We start from the raw sequence: 23,586 nt of genomic DNA, 5'->3' as shown, positions 1-23,586 counted from the left end.
AGGTGAGTGTGTCCCCTCCCTGGTGTGCCCGAAGACCTGGTGGAGCCCGAAGCCACTTGCCCTTTGCTTCCCCCACGTTTTTAATAGCCACCGGCTTCTGTCCATGACTGGAAAGCCTGAGTGACCGGGGTGTCAGGTGCAAAGGGATTCCAGCACGTCAGCTTTCAGGTGGCTTCGCTTAACCCCATTGGTCCCTTCCCTCCTGATGCCAATCGGTGCTACGACCCGCCTTGGCCGCTGGCACCGGGCCAGCTCCACGTGCCCATGATGGCACTGAGGAGCAGCTCCTTGGAGAGGACGTAGGCTTTTGGTGCGAGCGTGGGGCAACCTCTTTGTGCTGCAACAGTTGGTTGGTTGGTTGGTTTGTTGGTTCGTTGATTTGTTGATTGGTTGGTTGGTTTGTTGATTGGTTGGTTTGTTGATTGGTTGGTTGACTGCTTGGTTTTATTGGCTGATTGATTGGTTGGTTGGTTGGCTGGTTGGTTGGTTGGTTGGTTGGGTGTGTGGGTGGGTGGGTGGTTTGTTGATTGGTTGGTGTTGATTGGTTGGTTGATTGGTTGGTTGGCTGGTTGGTTGATTGGTTGGTTGATTGGTTGGTTTGTTGATTGGTTGGTTGGTTTTGTTAGTTGATTGGTTGGTTGGCTTGTTGATTGGTTGGTTGGTTGGTTGGTTGGTTGGTTTGTTCATGGGTTGGTTGGTTGGTTGGTTTTCTTGGGTGGTTTTGTTGGTTGGTTGATTGGTTGGCTGGTTGGTTGATTGATGGGTTGCTTGGTTGGTTGACTGATGGGTTGGTTGGTTAGTTACTTGCTTGCTTTGGCGGTGCGGTCACGCCGTTAGTAACATTGACCTGTCTGGCTGTTGTCACCTAGTCGGAGGATCTCGGTGCCTGCGCCCAGTTCGAGAGCAGCAGACAGACCAGGAACATGATGCCTAGCGCCAGCTGTGTCTTCCCCACCTTCAACCTGCGGAAGCCCTCCTCGGAGACGGACATTGAGAACTGGGCCTCCAAGCACTTCAACAAGCACACCCAAGGGCTCTTCCGCAGGAAGGTGTCCATCGCCAACATGCTGGCCTGGAGCAGCGAGTCCATCAAGAAACCCATGATCATGACCAACGACCGCAACGTCAAGAAAGAGGCGTGCGAGATATTTAAACTGATTCAGATGTACATGGGGGACCGGCGGGCCAAGACGGACCAGCTCAACGTGGCCTTGGAGATCGCCACCAAAGGCTGGAGCATGCAGGGTCTGAGAGACGAGCTCTACATCCAGCTGTGCCGGCAGACCACTGAGAACTTCCGTTACGAGAGCCTGGCCCGGGGCTGGGAGCTCATGGCCATTTGTTTGGCCTTTTTCCCACCCACTCCCAAATTTCATTCCTACCTAGAAGGATATATTTACAGGCACATGGATCCAGTGAATGACACTAAAGGTAAGAGCGAAACCGCTGCCCGGTGGCTTTGACCCCCGCTGATGTTGCGACCCATTTATTATTACTTTGTTCCCCTTTGCATTCATGAGTCTCCTTGTCGAAAGGTGGGTGAGAAACTCACCCAACAGCCCTCCCGGAGGTGCAGCCAGCGCGGTGGTGCCTTTACCGCCGTCTTTTCCTTCCCGGCGCACGGAAATCCAGCACGACACCCAACACGAAATGAGCTTTGACACCTTTGCTGCAGGCTCAGCGTCACCTCTGCCGGAGGTGGCCGTAAGTGGGAGGTCCATGGACTTCTCCTGGCCCGTGAGGACACCTTTAGAGGTCCCTTCCAACCCAAACCATTCTGATTTCATCATCTCCAAATGCTTCTTCTGGCTTCTCAAGTAGCTTTGGATCAAAAAAAAAAAACAACCCACACTGGGAAGGGGACCCAGCTTGATCCTCAGCTCCCAAGGGGGTTTTGATCATGGTGGATGGAAGAGACATAAATTTTGGCTATTTGACCCCAAATGTTGTAGGAGCCCCTCTTCAGTGCAGGGATTGTGGGTGTCTGGTGGGAGGGGACGCTGCCTGCTAGCCACCCACGGCATGGCTGGAGGGTTGGATGTCCCCCTCCCATGGGTCGGTGCCATCTCGCAGTGGGTGGTGGATGAGGCAAAGGTGGGGCTCCGAGGGGTCCCGGGTTTTCACCGTTGACCACTCAGCCTTGGGAGATGGCACCCAAATTGCTCCGGGTGTTTTGGGGCGCCCTTTGGCTCCCCAGGGGCTGGTCAGGGACATCTGGGGGTCACCGGCATCACGTGGAGCCGTGGTGGATCTGCCCAGCTTGGGGACAAGAGGAGATGAACCCAACCGAGGTGGCCACGGGGGAAACCGTGGAGGTGCAAGAGCGTCCCCGAGGGCAGTTGGCTCCGGTGGGGACTGCCCGTGGCCCCCCTCAGCCGCCCGTGGCCCCCCCAGCAGAGGTGTCGAGCTCATTCCGTCACGTCCGTGGCTGGATTTGGGGCACCGGTGGGAAAACCGGCGCTCTGCCGGGATGGGGTCCCCCCGCCCCCCCTCAGCAGCGTGCCTGCGCTCAGCTCTGCTCCAGCCCCGCTCGGCCACCCGGCCCGCCAGCCCCGCCCCCGTGGGGTTTAGGCTTTATTTTCATTTTTAATTTAAGTTTTGGTTTCTGTTTTGTTTCACTTTTTATTTTCCCTTTCATTTTCATTCAGTTTTATTTTCAGTTTCATTTTCATTTAGTTTTATTTTATGTTTTTCAGTTTTATTTTCATTTTTAGTTTTATTTTGATTTTCATTTATTTTTATTTTCGTTTTTTTCATTTTCATTTTATTTAATTTTTTTTCAGTTTTATATTCATTTTTATTTAGTTTCATTTTTATTTTCATTTTCATTTTATTTTATTTTCATTTTATTTTATTTTTCTAGTTTATGTTTTTCAGTTTCAGTTATGTTTTTATTTTCATTTTCATTTTATTTTATTTTTTATTTTCATTTTATTATTTTTATTTTAGTTTTATTTTCGTTTTATTTTTATTTTCAGTTTTTTCATTTATTTTGGGGTTTTTTCAGTTTTATTTTCAATTTATTTTTATTTTCTTTTTTCCATTTTCATTTATTTTTATTTTCATTTTTTAATTTTCATTTTATTTAAACTTTTTTTCAGTTTTATATTCATTTTTATTTAGTTTCATTTTTATTTTTATTTTCATTTTGTTTTATTTTTCTAGTTTATGTTTTTCAGTTTTATTTTCATTTTCATTATTTTTATTTTCTTTTTTTATTTTCATTTTATTATTTTTATTTTAGTTTTATTTTCATTTTATTTTTATTTTCAGTTTTTTCTTTTTTTTTAGTTTTCTTTTCAATTTATTTTTATTTTCATTTTTTTCATTTTCATTTATTTTTATTTTCAGTTTCCGTTTTATTTTAATTTTCATTTATTTTCATTTCATTTTTATTTTCGCCATTACTTTTTAAATTTTTTTTCATTTTCAGCTTCATTTTATTTTTTTATTTCGTTTGCATTTTTATGTTCCAGTTTCGGTTTCATTTTTATTTCCATTTCTATTTTCATTTTCCCCTTCCGCTCCATTCCCTTGTCTTCATCGCTTTGTTTGTTTCCCAGTGACCCAGCACATTAAAGAAATCCTGGAAAGGACCAATAAGAAGAAATCCAAATTGAGAAAGAAACCCAAGCCCTATATCGAAGAGCACGATGGTAGGGGCCGTGTCACCGCTCGCTTGGGGCTTCTTTCTCTTAGCCCTGGTAGCCCCCCTCTGCCTCCTCCCCGCCGCCCCCCTCGGCTCTGCTCCCTGCCTGGACGCTTGGAGGGGCTGCGCTTGCCGGGGGCGGGGGCGCGGGGCGCAGGGGCCACCCCGGGGTGGCACAAATGTCCTCGAGACAGTATTTACTATAAATGCAGATGATATGATAGGTCATAGATCAATTCATATCTATTAGAGAAATATGATATAGAAACATATATCATATTTTACATTTTTATATATTATATGATGTTACATATAAATATATATATTTATAGATAACATGATTTTTATATGTTATATATTTTAGGTAAAATTATCTATTTATAGATATCATTATGTACAATATATGACTATATTGTCTATATTATATATAACATATATAATATGTGTCTGATGTAAATTACAGTATTGAATAGGAATATGAATAATGTAAATATAATATATAATAAATATATAAATATAGACTATTATATATAAGCATATAATATATATATTTTATATATTGCTTATGTAAGTATATATATACTTACATATGTATACTTACATAATGTATACTTATATAAGTATATATTATGTAAGTATACATTATATATAATATAGATTTATACATTATTTATATTCTATATTATAGAATATAAAAGTATTATGTAATGTATTTATACATTATTTATATTCTTTATATAATCTATAATGCTTTATACATATATATTTATACATTGTTTCTATTATATAATATTATATGATGTTTTATTGATCTAAAATCTTATATATGATGGTATAGATAAATATATAATGTTATCTATAAATATATCATATTACATATAATATTATATATATGTATTTTATATAGAAATATACAAAATTAATAGTAATTATCAAGAGGTGGAAGGTAGGAATTTAATCAAGCGGAGCCACTTAGAAGGTGCTGATGGGTTTTCTCGGTGCCCGATGGATGACCCTGAGGTGGGCACGACCATCCTTGGTGCCGCGGCTGTCACCGGTGGGGCGGGGGGGGACGCGGGATGAACCCCCTTTTCCAGCATCCCGCTGGGTTTTGGGGCATTTGCCGGGAACTCGCCAACCGGAGCGGGATGCCGGTGGAGCCTTGGCACCCCGGGTGAAACCAAGAGGTTCCCAGCTCAAGATGAGGGACCTCAACCTGGAGCCCCAGCGGTGGTGGAGCCGGGACCTGGAGCTGGCGGGGGGGTGGTGGCACCCCAAGAAATGGCGTCCATGAGTTACGGTTGCCATTTCATAGCATCACCAATGACGTAGGCGGTGGGGTCAAGTGCACCCTCAGCAAGTTTGGACATGACACCAAGCTGAGGGGTGGGGTTGACCCGCCTGAGGGACCTGGACAAGGTGGAGAAGTGGGGCCCGTGTGAACCTCATTGAGGTTCAGCCACGCCAAGGTCAAGATCCTGCCCCACAGGGAGTAACCCCCAGTATCAGGCTGCGAGAGGAAGGGCTGGAGAGTGGAGAAGGACTTGGGGTCACTGGTGGGTGGCAACGGGGACACGAGCCAGCAATGGTCAGGCAGCCCAGGAAGCCAAGAGTCTCCTGGGCTGCGGCCAAAGAAGCAACTTGATCTCTGTGAAGATGTCCCCACCCATGGTGGGGGGTTGGACTGGATGACCTTCAAAGGGCCCTTCGAACCCAAACCATCCCATGATTCGATGATTCTATGAATGGGCACCAGATCTGAGGTCACCTGGGCTTGGACATCCCCCAAGCCTCCTCCTTTGGGGTGGCTTCAGAGCCCCCCGCAGTGCATCCATCACCACCACCACCCCCCCCAGAGCATTTACTGCACCAAAAAACCATCAGAGAAACTCTTTGAAGACAACGACATTGGGGGCGGAGGGAAAATAGATGAACCCAAGTCACCAGGTTTGGTTTTAACCAAAAACCTCCCACTGGGGAGTTGGGATGGCGAGTGGCTGCCAGCCACTGGCTCTTCTCCAGGAGCCCTCTTTTCCCCTCTTTTTCACCAATATTAAATACAAAAAGCACATTTTTAGCGCGCAGACCGTCCTCATTGGCATGATGGACTCAAGATGCACCAGGACACCCGACTCCGGTGGCACAAAAGCCGTGCCAATGGCAGGACCGGTGCTGGCGTCGTGGTTTCCAAGCTACTGAAGGAGAGAATCTCCGGGATGATGGAATTTTTTGTTCAATTTTCCTATTTTTAGGCTCTTGGGAGAATTTATGGGATTGCCAGCATCTTCTGGGGTGGTCCAGAAGGTACCACCAGGTCCCTGAGGCTCTTGCCTGCGGGATGTTGGAGCATCTCCCTTGGGATGAGCCCATTGGCAGCTTGAGGATGCTCCAAGGGTTGAGGGTCATCTCCTTGGTGAAGCACATGAGGAGGAGGGGAGGGATGGTGTGGAGGGGGATGAAGGTGGAAGTGGTGGCGTCAGGAGAGGATGGATGGTGTAGGGGGGGGTGGCAGTGGAAGCAGTGGCTGCGGGGTGAAAAATTATCCCCCAAAAACTGAGATGTCCTTGCACAAGGCCACCGGAGTGAGCGGGGAGAGGATGGAGCCGAGGGGGCTCCACGTTTGGTGGGTACAAGGACGTGACTTTTCTGAGGTCTGAGGCTTTTGGGGAGCAGGTTGAGCTGTGGGGACACTCCCTCCAAGAAGGGTCAGGGGGGGCAGTGGGGGGGACACCTCGTCCTCCTCAAACCCACCCCCCCTCCCCAGGAGCGGTGACGGGGACAGAGATAGAGCAGCACCAGTGCTGCCCCACATCCCGAGGGGACCCTGATGCCCTCCTGGAGCTGGGATGAGCTTCACCCCCCACCAGTAGGGGACAGACCCCCCCAAAATCCCCCCATGAGCCAGAGCTGACACCCCCCCCCAATTGTTTTCTCTTGCAGGGGTGGCAATAAGCACTTACGCCAAGTACTGCTACAACAAGCTGCAGAAGGCAGCTCTGACGGGAGCCAAGAAGGTATCGTCCAACCATTGGGCATGGGGAGGGCAGCAGTGGGTGGCCACCCCCACCCCCCTGGGGCGTGCTGGGGTTCAGGGATGGGGTCTGGAGGAGGAGGAGGGATGAAGCTGGAGAGCGATGGAAATAACTCGGCAGCTTGTGCCAGCCCCGTGGTGAGGACGCTGAGGGCATTTCCAGCGTGGTTTGCCCATCGCTGTGTCCCCTCTGGGGACCTTCTGGGGTCCCCCCTGGGCCTTCCCAAACCTGCCCATGACCAAGGGATCAAACGGGGATTAAGGAAATGATCCTGGGAGCAAAACACCGGCGCAAAAGCATGCTGGGGATTGAAAAGGGTGCTCCAGCAGCTCCCATCTCCCCGGCTTTCGGAGGGGGGGGCTGCCCTGCTGGCCCCCCAGCTCCTCCCACGTCCCCATCACCACAGCAGCGCCGAGGCAGATCCATCCCTGGAGCCATCGCTGTCCAACGGCAGATTTATTTAATAAAACACCCCGGATTGGGATTAATTTTCAGCCTGGGGTGCTCTTCATGCCCCCCCCCGCCCCCCCAACAGCTGCCTCAGTTTCCCCCTCCTTGTTTCGTGGGAGACAGTGGGACCCCTCCTCGGTCCACAGCAGCTCAGCATCTCCCGGTGACATCAGCCAAGACAAGGCCGGGCGGTGGGAGGGGTGTGTCACCCGCCGGGCTCACCAGGGGCTCAGTGATGGCCGTATCCTGCTGACCCACCACCCACACGTCCACTGCTTCCAACTCTTCTGAATCCCACCACACACACGTCCACTGCGTCCATCCCTTCATCCCACCACGCACACATCCACTGCTTACAACTCTTCTTCTACATCCTACCATGTACATGTCCACTGCGTCCATCTCCTCTTCTGCATCCCACCACACACACGTCCACTGCTTCTACCTCTTCTTCTCTGTTCTACCACATACATGTTCACTGCGTCCATCCCTTCATCCCACCACCCACACATCCACTGCTTCCAACTCTTCTTCTGCATCCTACCATGTACATGTCCACTGCGTCCATCTCTTCTTCTATGTCCCACCACATACATGCCCACTGTGTCCATCCCTTCATCCCACCACGCCCACGTCCACTCCATCCATCTCCTCTTATGCATCCCACCACCCACACTTCCACTGCGTCCATCTCCTCTTGTGTCCCACCACCCACACATCCAGTGTCCATCCCTTCTGTGTCCTGCCATGACCACACACGTCTCCTGTGTGGTGGGGAGGACAGCAGTGCCTTCCTGTGACCAAACCACCAGCTCGGCTGGAGAAGGAACCCAGAGATCTTCTCCAGCCCCACACCGCACGGGAGCTGGTGCCAGTGCTGGTGCCCCCGCTTCAAGCAGGCACAGATAAACCAACCGCAATCCCGATTCTGTGCTTTCCGGAAGCATCCCAGAGCCATGGCTCCTCCTCCTCCCTCCATGGGTCATTGGTGTAGACCCTACAGCATGGCCGTGGCCCCATGGCAGAGCATGGGGGTCCTACCAAGCACCTACCAAGCTTTCGAATCAAGATGGTGGGTGGAGGCACTCACCCACCAGCTGCATTTTGGCACTGAGCTTCTGGTGCGCGGTCCCACCACGTACATGTCCACTGCGTCCGTCCCTTCATCCCACCACACATACATCCACTGTGTCCATCTCTTCTTCTGCATCCCACCATGCACACGTCCACTCCATCCATCTCTTCTGAATCCCACCACACACACGTTCACTGCGTCCATCCCACCACCCGCACATTCACTGCGTTCATCTCCTCTTCTGTGTCCCACCACGCACAGGTCCACTGCTTCCATCTTTTCTTCTGCATCCTACCATGTACATGTCCACTGCTTCCATCTCTTCTTCTGCGTCCCACCACTCACACGTCTACTGCATCCATCCCTTCATCCCACCACCCACAAGTCTACTGCTTCCATCTCTTCTTCTGCATCCCAGCACTCACATGTCTACTGCATCCATCCCTTGGAGACCTTGGCCGTGTTGGCTGGAGTTCATCCATGGCTCCATCCACTGTCCCCATCACACAATGGGCTCCTGCTCTGGATGCGTCACAACCAGCCCTGGAGCTCGGTCACGGGGTGCTGGGATCGAGCAGGACCTCACGTCCCCATCCCGGGGACACCGGCCGCATCTTCTGACAGTGCCGGTGGCCTCTCTTGTCTCTCACAGGGCTTGAAGAAGCCGAACATCGAGGAGATCCGCCACGCCAAGAACGCCGTCTTCAACCCTTCCATGTTCGGCAGCTCCCTGCAGGACATCATCACCATGCAGAAGGAGCGGTACCCTGACCGGCAGCTGCCCTGGGTGCAGACCCGCCTCTCTGAGGAGGTCCTGGCACTCAACGGGGACCAGACCGAGGGCATATTCAGGTAAGACCACCCTATGGCTGCAAGGAGACCCCCCAAGATGGTGGCAGCCCGGACCTTCTCATGGGGGAAGTCACCTCATTATAGGGCAGCTGCCCCTTTTCCCGTGTCCCCATGAGTGTCTTCTCTCATAGGGCAGAGAGCAGCCCCCCAACTTCTCCTTGCTCCAAGGCCATGAGGGTTTCTCCACAACAGGGTCGTGTCTGTTCTCTGATGCCCACCAGAGTCTTGTTGGGGTCTTGGCGTCTGCATGCAGCGCCCCCCCCCCCCCCCCCCTGCCCCATGTCGCAGCAGGACACCACATCCCTATGGGGCAGCAGGTCCCAAAATGGCTCCATCCCCAGCTGATGTCCCCTCTTGGCTCTCCTTGAGCCCAGCAGGCACCCAGGAAGACCCTCAAAGCCCCTGGAGGGTGGTGGGTCCCCATCTCTTGCTTGGGAACCAACATCTTTTCCCCCTACAGAGTCCCAGGTGACATCGACGAGGTTAACGCCCTCAAGCTGCAGGTGGACCAGTGGAAGATCCCCACCGGCTTGGAGGACCCCCACGTTCCCGGTAGGACCCCAGGGCGCTGTGTGGGGGTGCAGAATCAGGTCCCCGTGTCTCACATCTCCCCATCTTCTCTGTCACCCACTTCCACCAGCCTCCCTGCTGAAACTCTGGTACCGGGAGCTGGAGGAGCCGCTGATCCCCCACGAGTTTTATGAGCAGTGCATCACCCACTATGAGAACCCCGAGGCGGCCATCGCTGTCGTCCACTCTCTGCCCAGGATCAACAAAATGGTGCTGTGCTACCTCATCCGCTTCCTACAGGTACGGCCAAGACCCCCCCCATGTCCCCTGCCGGTGCCACCCCCCAGTTTAGTTGCCTCTCTTGAGGTAGTTTTGGGTTCCCCGCATTGGTGTGGGGTTACCCACGTGGTGACACCCCCCCCCCATCTCCTCCAAGAAGCAGGAGGTCCACACGGTTCCTCCACCCATCTCCCACCACCCCATCACCGTCACCTTCCTCCTCCCACCCCCCCCAGGTGTTCGTGCAGCCGGCCAACGTGGCCGTCACCAAGATGGACGTCAATAACCTGGCCATGGTGATGGCCCCCAACTGCCTGCGCTGCCAATCGGACGACCCGCGGATCATCTTCGAGAACACCCGCAAGGAGATGTCCTTCATCCGGGTGCTCATCCAGCACCTCGACACCAGCTTCATGGAGGGCGTCCTATAGCAGCCGCCACCAAGGGTCCCCCCCTGCCAACCCATGAGCCCCCACCCCTCCAACCCCACTCGGCCGAGGAGCACAAACCGGATCCCGCAGAAGGAGGGTGCTGGGTGGCTCGTCCCCCCGCCCGCCACCGCCACGCCGTGGCACCCTGCCCATCCTACGGCGGGGACACGGGACCCTTCCCCGTGCTCCAGCCCGACCTTCCGGCCATCTCACTGCCCACTTCTTCACTGGCCAGAGGGATTGGCCATTTTGGGTGTCCCCCGGGGATGGTGGCACCCACAGAGCAGGCGAGGAGCCTCCTCCTGGCTCCCTGGGGATGGGCGGTGTTTCCAGCCCGGGTGTCCTGGGTGGCTGTGGGTGGCCGCAGGGACCTGGGGCGTGGGGGACAGGGAAGTCTGGGCAGGGATGGGAGGAACCAAACAGGTCCCCCCACATCTCCCTTTGGGGTTCGGTGTCTGGCTGAGAGCGGAGCCGTGGGGCAGCCATGGGGCAGGGACCACCTCCAGGGCCAGGAGAAGCCACCGGTGCTGAGCCGAGCAGGCGCTGAGCACCAGGAGAACGTGGCATCATGACAAGTGTCCCAGTGCCAGGAGGGTCCCAGCCCGCGGGGAAGGAGACCGCGGGCACAACCAGGGTGCAGCTCGCGGCGGGGCAGGGTGCACCCAGGGGTGGGTGCTGGGTGTCCCTTGGGGAGCTGCCGTGCCCCGGGTGGCTCGTTGTGGCCATTTGCCCATCTTGGGGTGTTGGAGGAACTGGGCAGGCAGGTTGTTGCCCGCGTACATCACTGTGCCCATCCCTGGCAGCACACGGACCCATCTCACCACACGTTGGCACCACCCAAAGGACCCATCTCAGCACCCACCATTTCTGCTTGGTCCTGCTGGACCCATCACAGGACCCATCATCTGCTCTTGGCCTTGAAAGACCCATTCTGCCACCAGTCATCTCTGGCCCTGCTGGACTCGTCTTGGCACCCATAATCCCTGCTTGGTCCTCCTGGACCCACCTTGGTGTCCATCATCTCCTCCTGGTCCTGCTGGACCCACCGTGGCACCCATCATCACCTCCTGGTCCTGCCCAACTCATCATGGCATCTGTCATGTCCTCCTGGGCCCATCTTGGCACTCATTATCTCCCCCTGCTTCTCCTGGACCCATTTTGGTGCCCATCATCTCCTCCTGGTCCTGCCCAACTCATCTTGGTGCCCATCATCTCTGCTTGGCCCTGCTGGACTCATCTTGGTGCCCGGCATCTCCTCTTGGTCTTGCCCAACCCATCTTGGCATCCTGGCATCTCTGCTTGGCCCTGCTGGACATATCTTGGCATCTGTCATGTCCTTCTGGCCCTGCTGGAACCATCTTGGAGCTCATCATGGCCTGGTTCTCCTGGAACAATCTTGATGTCCATCATCTCTGCTTGGTCCTCCACAAAACATCTTGGTACCCGTCATGTATTCCTGCTCATGCAAGACCCATCTTGGTGCCCGTCATCTTCTCCTGGACCCATCTTGGCATCCATCATCTCCTTCTGCTCCTGCTGGACCTGTGTTGGTACCCATCATCTCTGTTTGGCCCTGCTGGACACATCTTGACATCTGTCATGTCCTCCTGGACCCACCTCGGAGCCCATCATCTCCTGGTCCTGTGCAAACCATCTTGGCAGCCATTGGCTCTGCTGGACACATCCTGGACCTTCATGTCCTGGTCCTGACCAACCCATCTTGGTGCCTGTCATCTCTGCTTGGCCCTGCTGGACCCATCTTGGCACCCATCATCTCCTCCTGGTCCTGCCCAACCCATCTTGGTTCTTGGCATCTTTGCTTGGGCTGGCTGGACCCATCTTGGTGCCCGTCATCTTCTCCTGGTCCTCCTGGACCCATCTTGGCATCCATCGTATTCTGCTCCTGCCCCACCCATCTTGGCATCTGTCATCACCTCCTGGCCCTGACCAACCCCATCTTGGCACCCATCATCTTCTCCAGCTTCTCCTCCACCCATCTTGGTGCCTGTTGTCTCCTCCTGGTCCTATCCAACGAATCTTGGTGCCCATCATCTGTTTGGCCCTGCTGGACCCATCATCTCCGCCTGCTTCTCCCGAACCCATTGTGGCACCTGTCATCTTCTCCAAGTCCTGCCTAACCCATCTTGGTGCCCATCAACTCCTGGTTCTGCCCAACCCCTATTGGTGCCCATCATCATATTCTGGTTCTCCTGGACCCATCTCGGTACCCATCAACTCGTGGTCCTGCCCAACCCCTATTGGTGCCCATCATCATCTTCTGACCCTCCTGGACCCATCTTGGTGCCCATTAACTCCTGGTTCTGCCCAACCCATCTTGGTGCCCATCATCATCTTCTGATCCTCCTGGACCCATCTTGGTGCCCATTAACTCCTGGTTCTGCCCAACTCATCCTGGTGCCCATCATCATCTTCTGGTTCTCCTGGACTCATCTGGGTGCCCACCATCTCCTCCAGGTATTGCCCAACCCATCTTGGTGCCCATCAACTCCTGGTCCTGCCCAACCCATCTTGGTGCCCATCATCATCTTCTGGTCCTCCTGGACCCATCTTGGTGCCCATCAACTCTGCTTGACTCTATTGGACTCATCTTGGCACCCTCCATCTCCTCCAGGTCCTGCCCCACCCACCTTGGCACCCATCATCATCATCTCCTGCTCCTCCTGGTCCCACCTTAGCACCCACCTCCCTGCGCCCCCCCCCCCCCCCCATCTCCCCCCCCCCCCCCCCACCGCTGGAGCCGAAGGGTCCCCCCGGCAGTGGGAGGAGGTGCCCCCCCCCACCCCCCCCACCCCTCCCATGGTCGCCCCCAAGTGCCTTCGGGGCAAAACAGGACCATGGGGGGCACCCACTGGGGGAGGGAGGGGGCACCCACCATGGGGGGGGAGCACCCATCAGAGTATATAGATCTATAAAGAGAATTATTAATTAGAACCCCCTAATTTTCAAGCCAGATGCTATTTTCTCGAGGGGGGGGGGGGTGGGAGAAGGTCCCGGGAGAGGAGGGGGTCCCCGAAGTTTGGGGGGGGGGGGGGGGGGATCCCCACGGTGGGGTGGGGGGGCCCTAAGGTGGGGGCACCCAGCGCTACCTCCCAGCTCTGCTCACTGCCAGGCGCCGGGGGCGGGGGGACAATGGGGACACACACACACACCGGGGGGTGGCAGCGGGGGGGGGTCCCCGCTTCCTCGACTTCCATTTAATTTTTCCCTCCAGGTTTTATATTTTTATTTTTTTCTTTATTTTTTTTTTCTCTTTTTTGCCCCCCCTTTTTTTTCTTTTTTTTTTTTTTTTTTTTAGACTCGAGGTTTTATTTATTATTAAAAAGGAGAAAAAATATTAAAAAAAAAAAAAAAAACCCACACAAAAAAAAAGGGACAAAACCCCCCCCGGCCGCTGCGGGACCCTCCCCCGAGCGCTTGGGGGGGCGCGTTTTGGGGTGGGGGGGGGGTGGGGGTGTCCCATGGGTGCCGAACTCTGTAATTGGGGCGCGTGGACGTATAGAGGCGCCGCCCCGTTGTGTGAATAAAGCTACGTATGGCCAGTGCTGCCCTGCGGCGCGTTCACTCTGGAGCGGATCAAGGGCTGGGAGGTTGGGTGGGAGGCCACTGTAGGGGTGGTCGCAAGAGCCCGGCTGCACCCCACGGGGTGTGTAGGGCTGTGTAGGGTTCTACAGAAGCCCCACCCACACCATACAGCCTCTATAGGGGTCTATATGGGCATCCCCTGCCACACAGCCTCTATAGGGGTCTATATGGGCATCCCTCACCACACAGGCTCTATAGGGACACCCCACCCACACCATACAGCCTCTATAGGGACCCCCACCCACACCATACAGCCTCTATAGGGGTCTATATGGGCATCCCTGCCACACAGCCTCTATAGGGACCCCCACCCACACCACACAGGCTCTATAGGGACCCCCCCACCCACACCATACAGCCTCTATAGGGGTCTATATGGGCATCCCTCACCACACAGCCTCTATAGGGGTCTATATGGGCATCCCTCACCACACAGCCTCTATAGGGACCCCCCACCCACACCATACAGCCTCTATAGGGGTCTATATGGGCACCTCCTGCCACACAGGCTCTATAGGGACTCCCCACCCACACCATACAGCCTCTGTAGGGGTCTATATGTGCATCCCCCGCCACACAAGCTCTATAGAGTGTGTATAGGGCTCCCCCTTCAAGAAGTACAGGGCGTACCAGGCAGTATAGTGTGTCTGTACCCCTTCTCCGGGGGTGTATAGGATGTATACGTACTGCCCAGGGGGTGTAGGGATGCACACAGGGTGTAAAGGGGGTGCTGGGAGGTCTATAGGGGCAAACAGTGGGTGCACAGGGGGTCTATAGGGGGTACATAGGAAGAGATGGGGGAGCACAGGGGTATATAGGGGTACATAAAGCTGCATAGGCTTTGGATAGGGTATATAGGGGTATATAGGGGTATATAAACATCCCCAGGGTACATAAAGCTACACAGGGTTGTATAGAGGGGTACATATAGGTGCCCAGGGGAGCTTGGGACATGTAGGGGGTTTCTATAGGGGAGCACAGGGTGAGCATGGATGTATATAGGGGTGTATGGGTGTGTGTATAGGGTGCACAGGGGGTGTGTGGGTGTCTATAGGGGTGTATGGGTGTCTATAAGGGCACATGGGTCTCTATGGGGTATGGGTGTGATAGTGGGGGGTATAGGGGTGCACGGGTGTCTATGGGGTTGGTATCTATAGGGGGTCTGGGTGTCTATAGGGGTTTATGGGTGCATATAGAGGTGTGTATGGGGCATATGGGTGTCTACGGGTGTCTGTGTGTCTATAGGGGTGTCTGTAGGCGGTATGGGTATTTATAGGGGTGGGTGGGGGTCTGTAGGGTGTCTGGGTGTCTATAGGGGCAGGCAGGTGTATGTATATAGGGCAGGGTGGGTGTGTATAGAGAGAAACAGTGTCTATAGGGGCTATGGGTGTCTATAGGTGCATATAGGAGTCCATAGGTGTCTATAGGGATGTACGGGTGTCTGTAGGGGTACATGAGTGTCTACAGGGCTGAGTGGGTGCCTATAAGGGTGTAGGTGTCTATAGGGGCAGGTGGGTATTTATAGGAGTGTGTGGGTGTCTATAGGGTGCATAGGAGTCTATAGGAATGGCCAGGGATGCATGGGTGTCTGTCTATAGGGGATGTGGGTGTCTATAGGGGTGCCCAGGGGTGTCGAAGTATCTGTCTATAGGTGGTGTGAGTGTCTATAGGGGTGCCTAAGTGTCGGGAGTGGGGGCGTCTATAGGTATGCCCAGGGGTGCATGGGTGTCTGTAAGGGTATATGGGTGTCTATAGGTGTGCCCAGGGGTATCTATAGGGATAGGCAGGTGTCTATAGGGGTGTCCGGGGGTGCTTGGCTGTCTGTCTATAGGGGTATATGGGTGTCTATAGGGGTGCCCAGGGGTGCCTGGCTGTCTGTCTATAGGGGTATATGGGTGTCTATAGGGGTGTGTGGATGTCTATAGGGGTGCCCAGGCATGCCTGGCTGTCTGGTTGTAGGGTATATGGGTGTCTATAGGGGGTATACAGGTGTCTATAGGGGTGCCTGTCTGTCAGCCTATAGGAGGTACATGGGTGTATATAGGGGTGCCCAGCTGCCTGGCTGTAGGGGCATATGGGTGCCTATAGGGGTATATGGGTGCCTGTCTGTCAGTCTATAGGGATATATGGGTGTCTACAGGAGGGTGTGGGTGCCTACAGAGGGTATACGGGTGCCTATAGGGGTGCCCAGGGATGCCTGTCTGTCTGTCTGTAAGGGTACATGGGTGCTTATAGGGGTATACGGGTGCCTGTCTGACTATAGGGGGTATTTGGGTGTCTATAGGGGTATGTGGGTGCCTATAGGAGTATACGGGTGCCTGTCTGTCTATAGGGGGTACATGGGTGTCTATAGGGGTATATGGCTGTCTAAAGTCGTACATAGATGTCTCTAGGGGTGCCCAGGGGTGCCTGTCTGTCAGTCTATAGGGGGTGTATGGGTGTCTATAGGGGTGTGTGGGCACCTATAGAGGGTACACAGGTGCCTATAGGGGTGCCCGGGGTTGCCTGTCTGTCTATAGGGGGCATACAGGTGCCTATAGGGGTGTATGGGTGCCTGTCTGTCTGCTTATAGGGGGTATACGGGTGTCTATAGGGGTATGTGGTTGTCTATAGGGGTATACAGGTGCCTATAGGGATGCCTAGGGGTGCCTCTTTGTCAGTCTATAGGGGTATATGGGTACCTACAAAGGGATGTGGGTACCTATAGAGGGTATATGGGTTCCTATAGAGGTGCCCAGAGGTGCCTGTCTGTCTATAGGGGCTATATGGGTGTCTATACGGGTGCCCGGGGGTGCCTGTCTGTCTATAGGGGCTATATGGGTGTCTATACGGGTGCCCGGGGGTGCCTGTCTGTCTATAGGGACTATATGGGTGTCTATAGGGGTGCCCGGGGGTGCCCGTCTGTCTATAGGGGCTATATGGGTGTCTTTAGGGGTGCCTGTCTGTCTATAGGGGCTATATGGGTGTCTATAGGGGTGCCCGGGGGTGCCCATCTGTCTATAGGGGCTATATGGGTGTCTATAGGGGTGCCTGTCTGTCTATAGGGGCTATATGGGTGTCTATAGGGGTGCCCGGGGGTGCCCGTCTGTCTATAGGGGCTATATGGGTATCTATAGGGGTGCCTGTCTGTCTATAGGGGCTATATGGGTGTCTACAGGGGTGCCCGGGGGTGCCCGTCTGTCTATAGGGACTATATGGGTGTCTATAGGGGTGCCTGTCTGTCTATAGGGGCTATATGGGTGTCTATAGGGGTGCCCGGGGGTGCCCGTCTGTCTATAGGGGCTATATGGGTGTCTTTAGGGGTGCCCGGGGGTGCCTGTCTGTCTATAGGGGCTATATGGGTGTCTATAGGGGTGCCCGGGGGTGCCCATCTGTCTATAGGGGCTATATGGGTGTCTATAGGGGTGCCTGTCTGTCTATAGGGGCTATATGGGTGTCTATAGGGGTGCCCGGGGGTGCCCGTCTGTCTATAGGGGCTATATGGGTGTCTATAGCGGTATGCGGGTGTCGTGTCTGTAGGGGCTATACGGGTACCTCTAGGGGTATATGAGTGTCTATAGGGGCGGGTCCCTCCTCCCGCCGGGCTCCCCGGCGCCGGGACAGGCTCCGCCCGGAGCGGTGTCACCGTCGGACCGGGCCGGGCCGCTTCCGGGGCCGCTGTCGTCGTCGGGGGCGTCGCGGCCGTTGTCGCGGGTGTCGCGGCCGCTGTCGCGATGCGGCTGCCGCCGGCGCTGCGGCTCCGGGCCGGGACGGCGGGGCCGGGTCCCGGGTACCGGCAGGGGCAGCGCCCGGGGCCGCGCACCCGCGAGTATTTCTACTACCTCGACCACCAGGGACAGGTACCGGTACCGGCAGCGGGGGGGCGGCACCCGACCCCGGGCGGATCCCGGTGGATCCCAAAAAGAGCCTCAATGGGCTCGGGACAGAAGGGGGGGGTGGGGTGGGGGTGTGGATAGATCCCGTATGGATCCCAGATGGAGCCAGGACAGATCCCAGACTAACCCCAGACTAACCCCAGACAGATCCCAGACAGACCCAGGACAGATCCCAGATGGATCCTGGTCACACCCTGAGCAGATCCCAGATAGACCCAGGACAGATCCGTCACACCTCAGATCCCAGACAGATCCCAGATGGACCCAGGACAGATCCCAGACTAATCCCAGACAGATCCCAGTGACACCCTGGACAGATCCCACACGGACCCAGGACAGATCCCAGGTGGACCCCAAACAGATCCCAGATGGACCCAGGACAGACTCCAGTCGGATCCCAGACAGATCCCACAATCCCTTGCCACACGGATCCAATACAGATCCCAGATGGATCCTAGACAGGACCCAGATAGATTAAAAAAAAAAAAAAAACCACCTAGATGGGGTCAGGACAGATCCCAAACAGATCCCCAGAAGACCCCAAATACTCAGGACAGAGCCCACTCAGATCCCAAACAGATCCCACATGGACCCAAGACAGATCCCAGACAGATCCTGGACAGACCCCAAACAGATCCCAGAGCCTGGACAAACCCCCCAAATAACCCCAAAATGGACTCAGAATAGATCCCAGACTGACCCCGGACAGACCTGGGATGGATCCCAGATGGATCCTGGACAGATCCCAGACAGATCCCAGACAAATCCCCCCAAAAACACCCTAAATGGACCCAAGGTAGATCCCAGACTGACCCAGATCCGTGATGGATCCCAAATGGATCCCGGACAGACCTGGGATGGATCCCAAAAGGATCCTGGACAGACCCTGGACCTGCCAGGGTGGGTCTCGGGATTTTGAGGCTTTTTCCTGCTTTTCCGCAGCTTTTCCTGGATGACACCAAAGTCAAGAACTTCATCACCTGCTTCAAAGGTACGGGGGACCCCCCCCAAAACCCCCCACCTGCCAGCACAGCTGTCCCCCCATCATCCTTAATTAGGAGCTGATCCTTCATCGGGAGCTGATTTTTAATTGGGATTTCACCCTTAATTGGGGTCTCAACCTTAACGGGGGGCTGAGCCCTCAGCAGCCGGGTCAGGGAGGGGGATGCCCCCCACTCTGGCACCTTCATAGGTGGCCAAGCAGCCGCCAGGCACTATTTGCATGTTAATTACCTTATTAATTAAGCAGCTCCCGCTATTAATAGCTCCCGTTTGCCTTTCCCGGCACGGTAATTCCTCCCAAGCCGACTGCTCCTCCCTCCAGCAACCTCCCAAAACAGAGTCACAGAATCACAGAATTCCCATTAACAAACAACCCCCTACCCCCTAATTAACCCCCCAGGGTTAATTAGGGGGGGGGAGCAGCGAGCTGACGTCCATCCGCATCCATCCCGGCAGACGTAGGGTTCCTCACCTTCTTCTTCAAGCAGCTGGCGCCGAACCGGAGCGGCCGTTACGAGGCTGAATTTCCTTTCCTTTCGCTCTGCGGCCGGGAACGGAATTTCCTCCGTTGCGACGATCGTCCCGTCGTCTTCACCCAACTTTTGCCGGGCTCTGGGGAAAACCAGCTCCTCTCCTACTGCGGCGGCGGCGAGCGCCTGGCCGTGCCCTTCCAACCGGAAAGTTTGGTGATGTTGCCGGAAAACGGGCGGCTCTACCACCCGGCGCCGGCAAAAACCGGCGGCGTAGGGTTGGTGCGTTCAGCGTTGGCTTTTGAGTGGAGCCCCTTCTTCGAGTACGGCGAGGGGCCGGCGCAGCCCCCCACCCATTTTATTTGGGAAGGGCGGCGTTACCGCCTCACCGAGGAATTGTTGCCGCTGCTCCGGGGCTGCGCTGAAAAAACCCCAGTTGTCCCCGTTACCCCAAGCCAAGGTTGAGTTGGGGATCTTCCAGTCATCCCCATCACGCCAACGGCAAAATGGCGGCGGAGCCCGGCGCCGGCTCACCGTGGCGGGTGGGTGCCGTTGCCGCGGCCGGGACCCCCCATTTCTCTGTGAAAAAAAATAATAATAAGACGCACAAGCGTGGAGTTATTGTAGGGTCTGTGGTTTGGGCCGTAACGTCGACGCCGGCCAAGCGGCAGCAATTTATTAACTGGTCTCGCGGTGTTAATTAATCAGCTGGACGCTGATCTGCCCCGCAGCGGTGGGTGTTATCGGTGGCACCGGGTCCCCCCGGGCGGGGCTGATGGTGGCGGCACGGTGACAACAAAAGAAAGAAGGTAGCGGAAAAGCACCGGGATGAGGAGAAAACGCCAGATTTGGGGAGGAAGGAGGGGTCGGGGGATGGCGGTGAGGCCGCGGCGCTTGGCCGGGATGAGGGCTCTGAGCTACAAGGTGAAGTAGTCGGGGGCACTGTGCCGGCAGAGGCTGCTGGTCCAGATGGCGTCGGCTCTGCCGGAGCTCGCCAGCATCCGGCCCACCTCGGCGCTGACCGCGGCGAACCGTTCCTTGTCCACCACGTCCTCGCAGAGGTGGCCGAAAGCAGAGGCCAAGCGGGAGGGCTCCCGGCTGTAGCAGTCCACGGGGTACGGGTAGACGACGAGGCGTAAATCCGGAAGAACCACGGTTTTCCGTACCAAGGTTTTAAGTCCCGGCGTAGAGAGGGGGTTGCCGAAAAGCCCCAGGCAACGGAGGCGGGAGCAGCGGCAGAGCACCGGCAGCAGATCCGCCAGCCGGGCGTCCGTCAGGTGACATTCCATGAGATCCAGGTGGAGGAGAGAGGCTGAAATTTTCTCCAGGAGCTGGCAGAGGCATTGGAGAAGGTTCTCGGTGAAGTTGTGACCGCTCAAGTCCAATCTCCTCAGCGCCGGAGCGTGGAGGCTTTTGTGAAGGAAAGCGAGATCGCCGGGAAGGAGGTAACAAAACGCCAGCTCCAGGCTTTCCAGCGGAGCCTGCAGGTCGCTGCCGGAGAGGGGGGAGAGCAAGTTGTGAGCCCCCCCGGCACCGCGCGGGAAGGAGCCGTCGCCGGTCTAAACCTTGTATTAAATCTTTAACCGACGAGGCGGAGGCCGTCGCCGTATTCCCGGAGGAAAAACAGCAAAACCACCCAGATCCCAAGCTCCCACCGCGTCCACCGGGAGCCGCGAATTCCCCAGCGTGAAAAAAAAGCAGCTTGGGGAGCTGCTCCACCAGGAACTTACCTGAGAAGTTGCCTCAGGCTTCCCGAAAGCCTGGAGGAACCGAAGTTGAGTTCCTTGAGGCAGGGAAACCTCCCCAGCTGCACGGCGAGTTGCCGGAGGCCGGTGTCCGTTCCCGGAGCGAGCCGCCGCACGTCGATGTTGCTGTAGGGTAGCTTGAGGCTGACGAGTTCGGTAAATCTGGTGAGGTGCGGCAAAACGGTGCAGAGACCGGCCGGGCCCAGGTTGTTAAAGCGCAGATCCACCCGCCGCACGCCGACGGGTTCCAGGGACTCCAACAAGGTCACGATGCCGGTGATGGAGAGCTCCTCGGTGCGGAAATCCCGGCATTTGAGGCGCAGGGGACCGGCGGAGGTCTGCAGGGCGTCTCGCAAGACGCCGAAGGACGTGCCGTTGACGAAGAGATCGGCGCGGATCTCCATGCTGAAGGGTTGCGGGGTCGTTGAGGCGCCGGAAGGACCTTTCCAGCGCTTGGAACTGCGTTTCTGACACTCATTTTTGTGTTTGGAGACCTCGATGCAGGCTTTGGCTAAGGCCACCGTGCCGGACCACAGGCTCATCCTGTCCGGGCCACGGTCAGTGTCAAAGTCTTGGAGATCTGTCATGTCCAACACTCGCAGCTGGCACCATCTCTTGCTGGGTGAAGAGAAAAAATTTTAAAAAAGGTGAATAAATGAGCGGGGAAATCAGGGAACTGAAATAACCGCGTAGCCAGCGGCTCGCTCCAGCCCTGAGCACGGTGAGGGTCGTGGTCTTGCTTCTCCCTGGCCTTGCCGGTGCACGGAACAAGCCCGGCGCTAGCCCACGGCTTCCTCCCTCATCTCCAGCATCACCCCGAGGAAGAAAATCGGCTCCCACCCATCCCGGCGGAGTTTGGCATCCCAGCACCCACCTGGTGCCACGACAGGGCTCCTCCAGCGCCCGGCGGAGATGGGCCACAACAGCCATGATGACGGCCTGGAAGCACAATTTGCTGGGTTTTTCCCTGAGGGATGGGTGATGGCTACTGTGCTGCTGGTCATGGTGGCCCAGAAGCTGCTGGAAACTGAGGATGGGGAAGGGCCACGTCGCCACCAGGTCCTGCAGCGCCAGCGTCCGTCTGTCCAGGAAAGCGGCTTGGAAAAGGACGGGGTAGAGCTCGGCGGGGAGAAGGTCAAGGGCGCGGCGGGCGCTGGGGTGGTGGCTCACCAGCCGGCGGGCGCAGAGGAAGACGAGGGAGTGCATGGCTGAAGGCAGGAGGAATGGGGGGAAGCGCTGGGGGGATGCCCCAGGCTGAGCCCCCCCCCCCACCCCCCAACACTGCTGGAGGTTGTGGGGGCAGAAGGTGGCCCCATAGGTCTGGAAGAGAGGGGCTTGTCCCAGGGCAGGACCCCTAAGCCAGCCCCCCACCTCTCAAAGAGGCAGCCCACAGTACCCCAATCCAGCCCCCCCCCCATCGCAAGGACCCCCCCCACAGCCCCCCAATCCAGCCCCCCCCATCGCAAGGACCCCCCCCCCCCCACAGCACCCCTAACCCAGACCCCCATCACAGGGACCCCCCTCACAGCGCCCTCATCGCAGGGACCCCCCCACAGCACCCCAACCCAGCCCCCCATCACAGAGACTCCCCCCACAGCACCCCTAAACCAGACACCCCCATGGCAGTACCCCCATCCCAGCGCCCCCCCATAGAAGCACCCCACAGCCCTTGATCACAGACACCCCCCTAACACAGCCCCTCAAAACAGGGACCCCCCCCATAGCCCCCCAGTCCAGTCCCCCATCACAAAGACTTTCCCCACAGCACCCCTAAACCAGCCCCCCCATCACAGGGGCACCCCCCAGCCCAGCCCCTATCACAGGGATCCCCCCACAATTCAGCCACCATCAAAAAAACTCCCCCCACAGCACCCCTAAACGAGCCCCCCCCTCCATGGCAGGACCCCTAACCCAGCCCCCCCTCGAAGGGGCACCCCACAGCCCCCCCAACCCAGCCCCTCCATCATAGAGATGCCCCCCTAACCCAGCCCCCCATCACAGGGGCACCTCACAGCACCCCCAAACCGCCCCCCCCCCATTGCAGGACCCCTATCCTAGCCCCCCCCCCACAAAGGGGCACCCCACAGCACCCTAACCCAGCCCCCATCAAAAGGAAACCCACAGTGGGACCCCTAACCCAGCCCCCCATCACGGGGACACCCCATGGCACCCCTAACCCAGCCCCCCCTCAAAGGGGGACCCCACAGCTCCCCCCCAACCCAGACCCCCATCACAGGGACCCCTTCCAGCCCCCCTAACCCAGCCTCCCCCCTCAAAAGGGACGCCCCCCCATACCCCCCCCAACCCAGCTCCCACACTACAGGGACCCCCCCACAGCCCCCCTAACCCAGCCCCCCCCCCCCCAAGGGGACCCCCCACAGCACCCCTAAACCAGACCCCCATCACAGGGACCCCCCCATAACCCCCCAACCCAGCTCCCGCACTACAGGGACCCCCCCCCTCAAGGGGACCCCCCCCTCCCCAAAACGGCGGGTCCCGCCCACTCACCGCACGCCCCCACAGCCCCCCACTCTCTACCGGACCCCACAGCCGCCCCGCTCCCGCCGCGCTTCCGGGCATGCGCGCTAGCGGCTCCCCACCGCACCAATCAGC

At 56.1% G+C, this 23,586-nt stretch overlaps 3 protein-coding genes across 8 annotated transcripts in view; 2 read left to right on the top strand and 1 right to left on the bottom strand.

Moving 5' to 3' along the window:
- Window positions 1-13,007, top strand: part of ARHGAP39 (Rho GTPase activating protein 39) — a 165,598-nt gene extending 152,591 nt beyond the window's left edge. For 4 of the 5 annotated variants that reach the window (XM_074889417.1, XM_074889425.1, XM_074889401.1 and 1 more), the window contains 6 exons: window positions 870-1,431; window positions 6,590-6,663; window positions 8,859-9,058; window positions 9,519-9,610; window positions 9,699-9,868; window positions 10,084-13,007. In XM_074889417.1, the coding sequence (XP_074745518.1) occupies window positions 870-1,431; window positions 6,590-6,663; window positions 8,859-9,058; window positions 9,519-9,610; window positions 9,699-9,868; window positions 10,084-10,278 (1,293 nt within the window). In that variant the 3' untranslated portion in view covers window positions 10,279-13,007. Of the gene's footprint in view, window positions 1-869; window positions 1,432-3,563; window positions 3,657-6,589; window positions 6,664-8,858; window positions 9,059-9,518; window positions 9,611-9,698; window positions 9,869-10,083 lie in introns of all 5 variants that reach the window. The other variant, XM_074889434.1, reaches the window with a different exon arrangement.
- A 4,519-nt stretch (window positions 13,008-17,526) lies between these two features.
- C1H8orf82 (chromosome 1 C8orf82 homolog) lies at window positions 17,527-19,845 on the top strand. Its single transcript, XM_074889389.1, has 3 exons — window positions 17,527-17,720; window positions 18,699-18,747; window positions 19,215-19,845. The coding sequence occupies exons 1-3, from the start codon at window positions 17,595-17,597 to the stop codon at window positions 19,691-19,693; spliced, it is 654 nt and encodes a 217-aa protein (XP_074745490.1). The 5' UTR covers window positions 17,527-17,594; the 3' UTR covers window positions 19,694-19,845.
- LRRC14 (leucine rich repeat containing 14) lies at window positions 18,829-23,563 on the bottom strand. Of its 2 annotated transcripts, none has more exons than XM_074889370.1 (4): window positions 23,482-23,563; window positions 21,848-22,293; window positions 20,959-21,591; window positions 18,829-20,719 (listed from the first exon to the last, which is right to left on the bottom strand). In XM_074889370.1, the coding sequence occupies exons 1-4, from the start codon at window positions 23,551-23,553 to the stop codon at window positions 20,146-20,148; spliced, it is 1,725 nt and encodes a 574-aa protein (XP_074745471.1). In that variant the 5' UTR covers window positions 23,554-23,563; the 3' UTR covers window positions 18,829-20,145. The 2 variants fall into 2 exon arrangements, with proteins under 2 accessions (XP_074745471.1, XP_074745479.1); XM_074889378.1 differs by having other exon boundaries at window positions 21,848-22,181; window positions 23,482-23,548.
- Window positions 23,564-23,586: the final 23 nt, after the last annotated feature.

The sequence above is a fragment of the Strix uralensis genome, chromosome 1 (genome assembly GCF_047716275.1).
Source record: "Strix uralensis isolate ZFMK-TIS-50842 chromosome 1, bStrUra1, whole genome shotgun sequence".
Classification (NCBI taxonomy): Eukaryota; Metazoa; Chordata; class Aves; order Strigiformes; family Strigidae; genus Strix; species Strix uralensis.
This window is presented reverse-complemented; position numbering and strand designations above follow the sequence as displayed.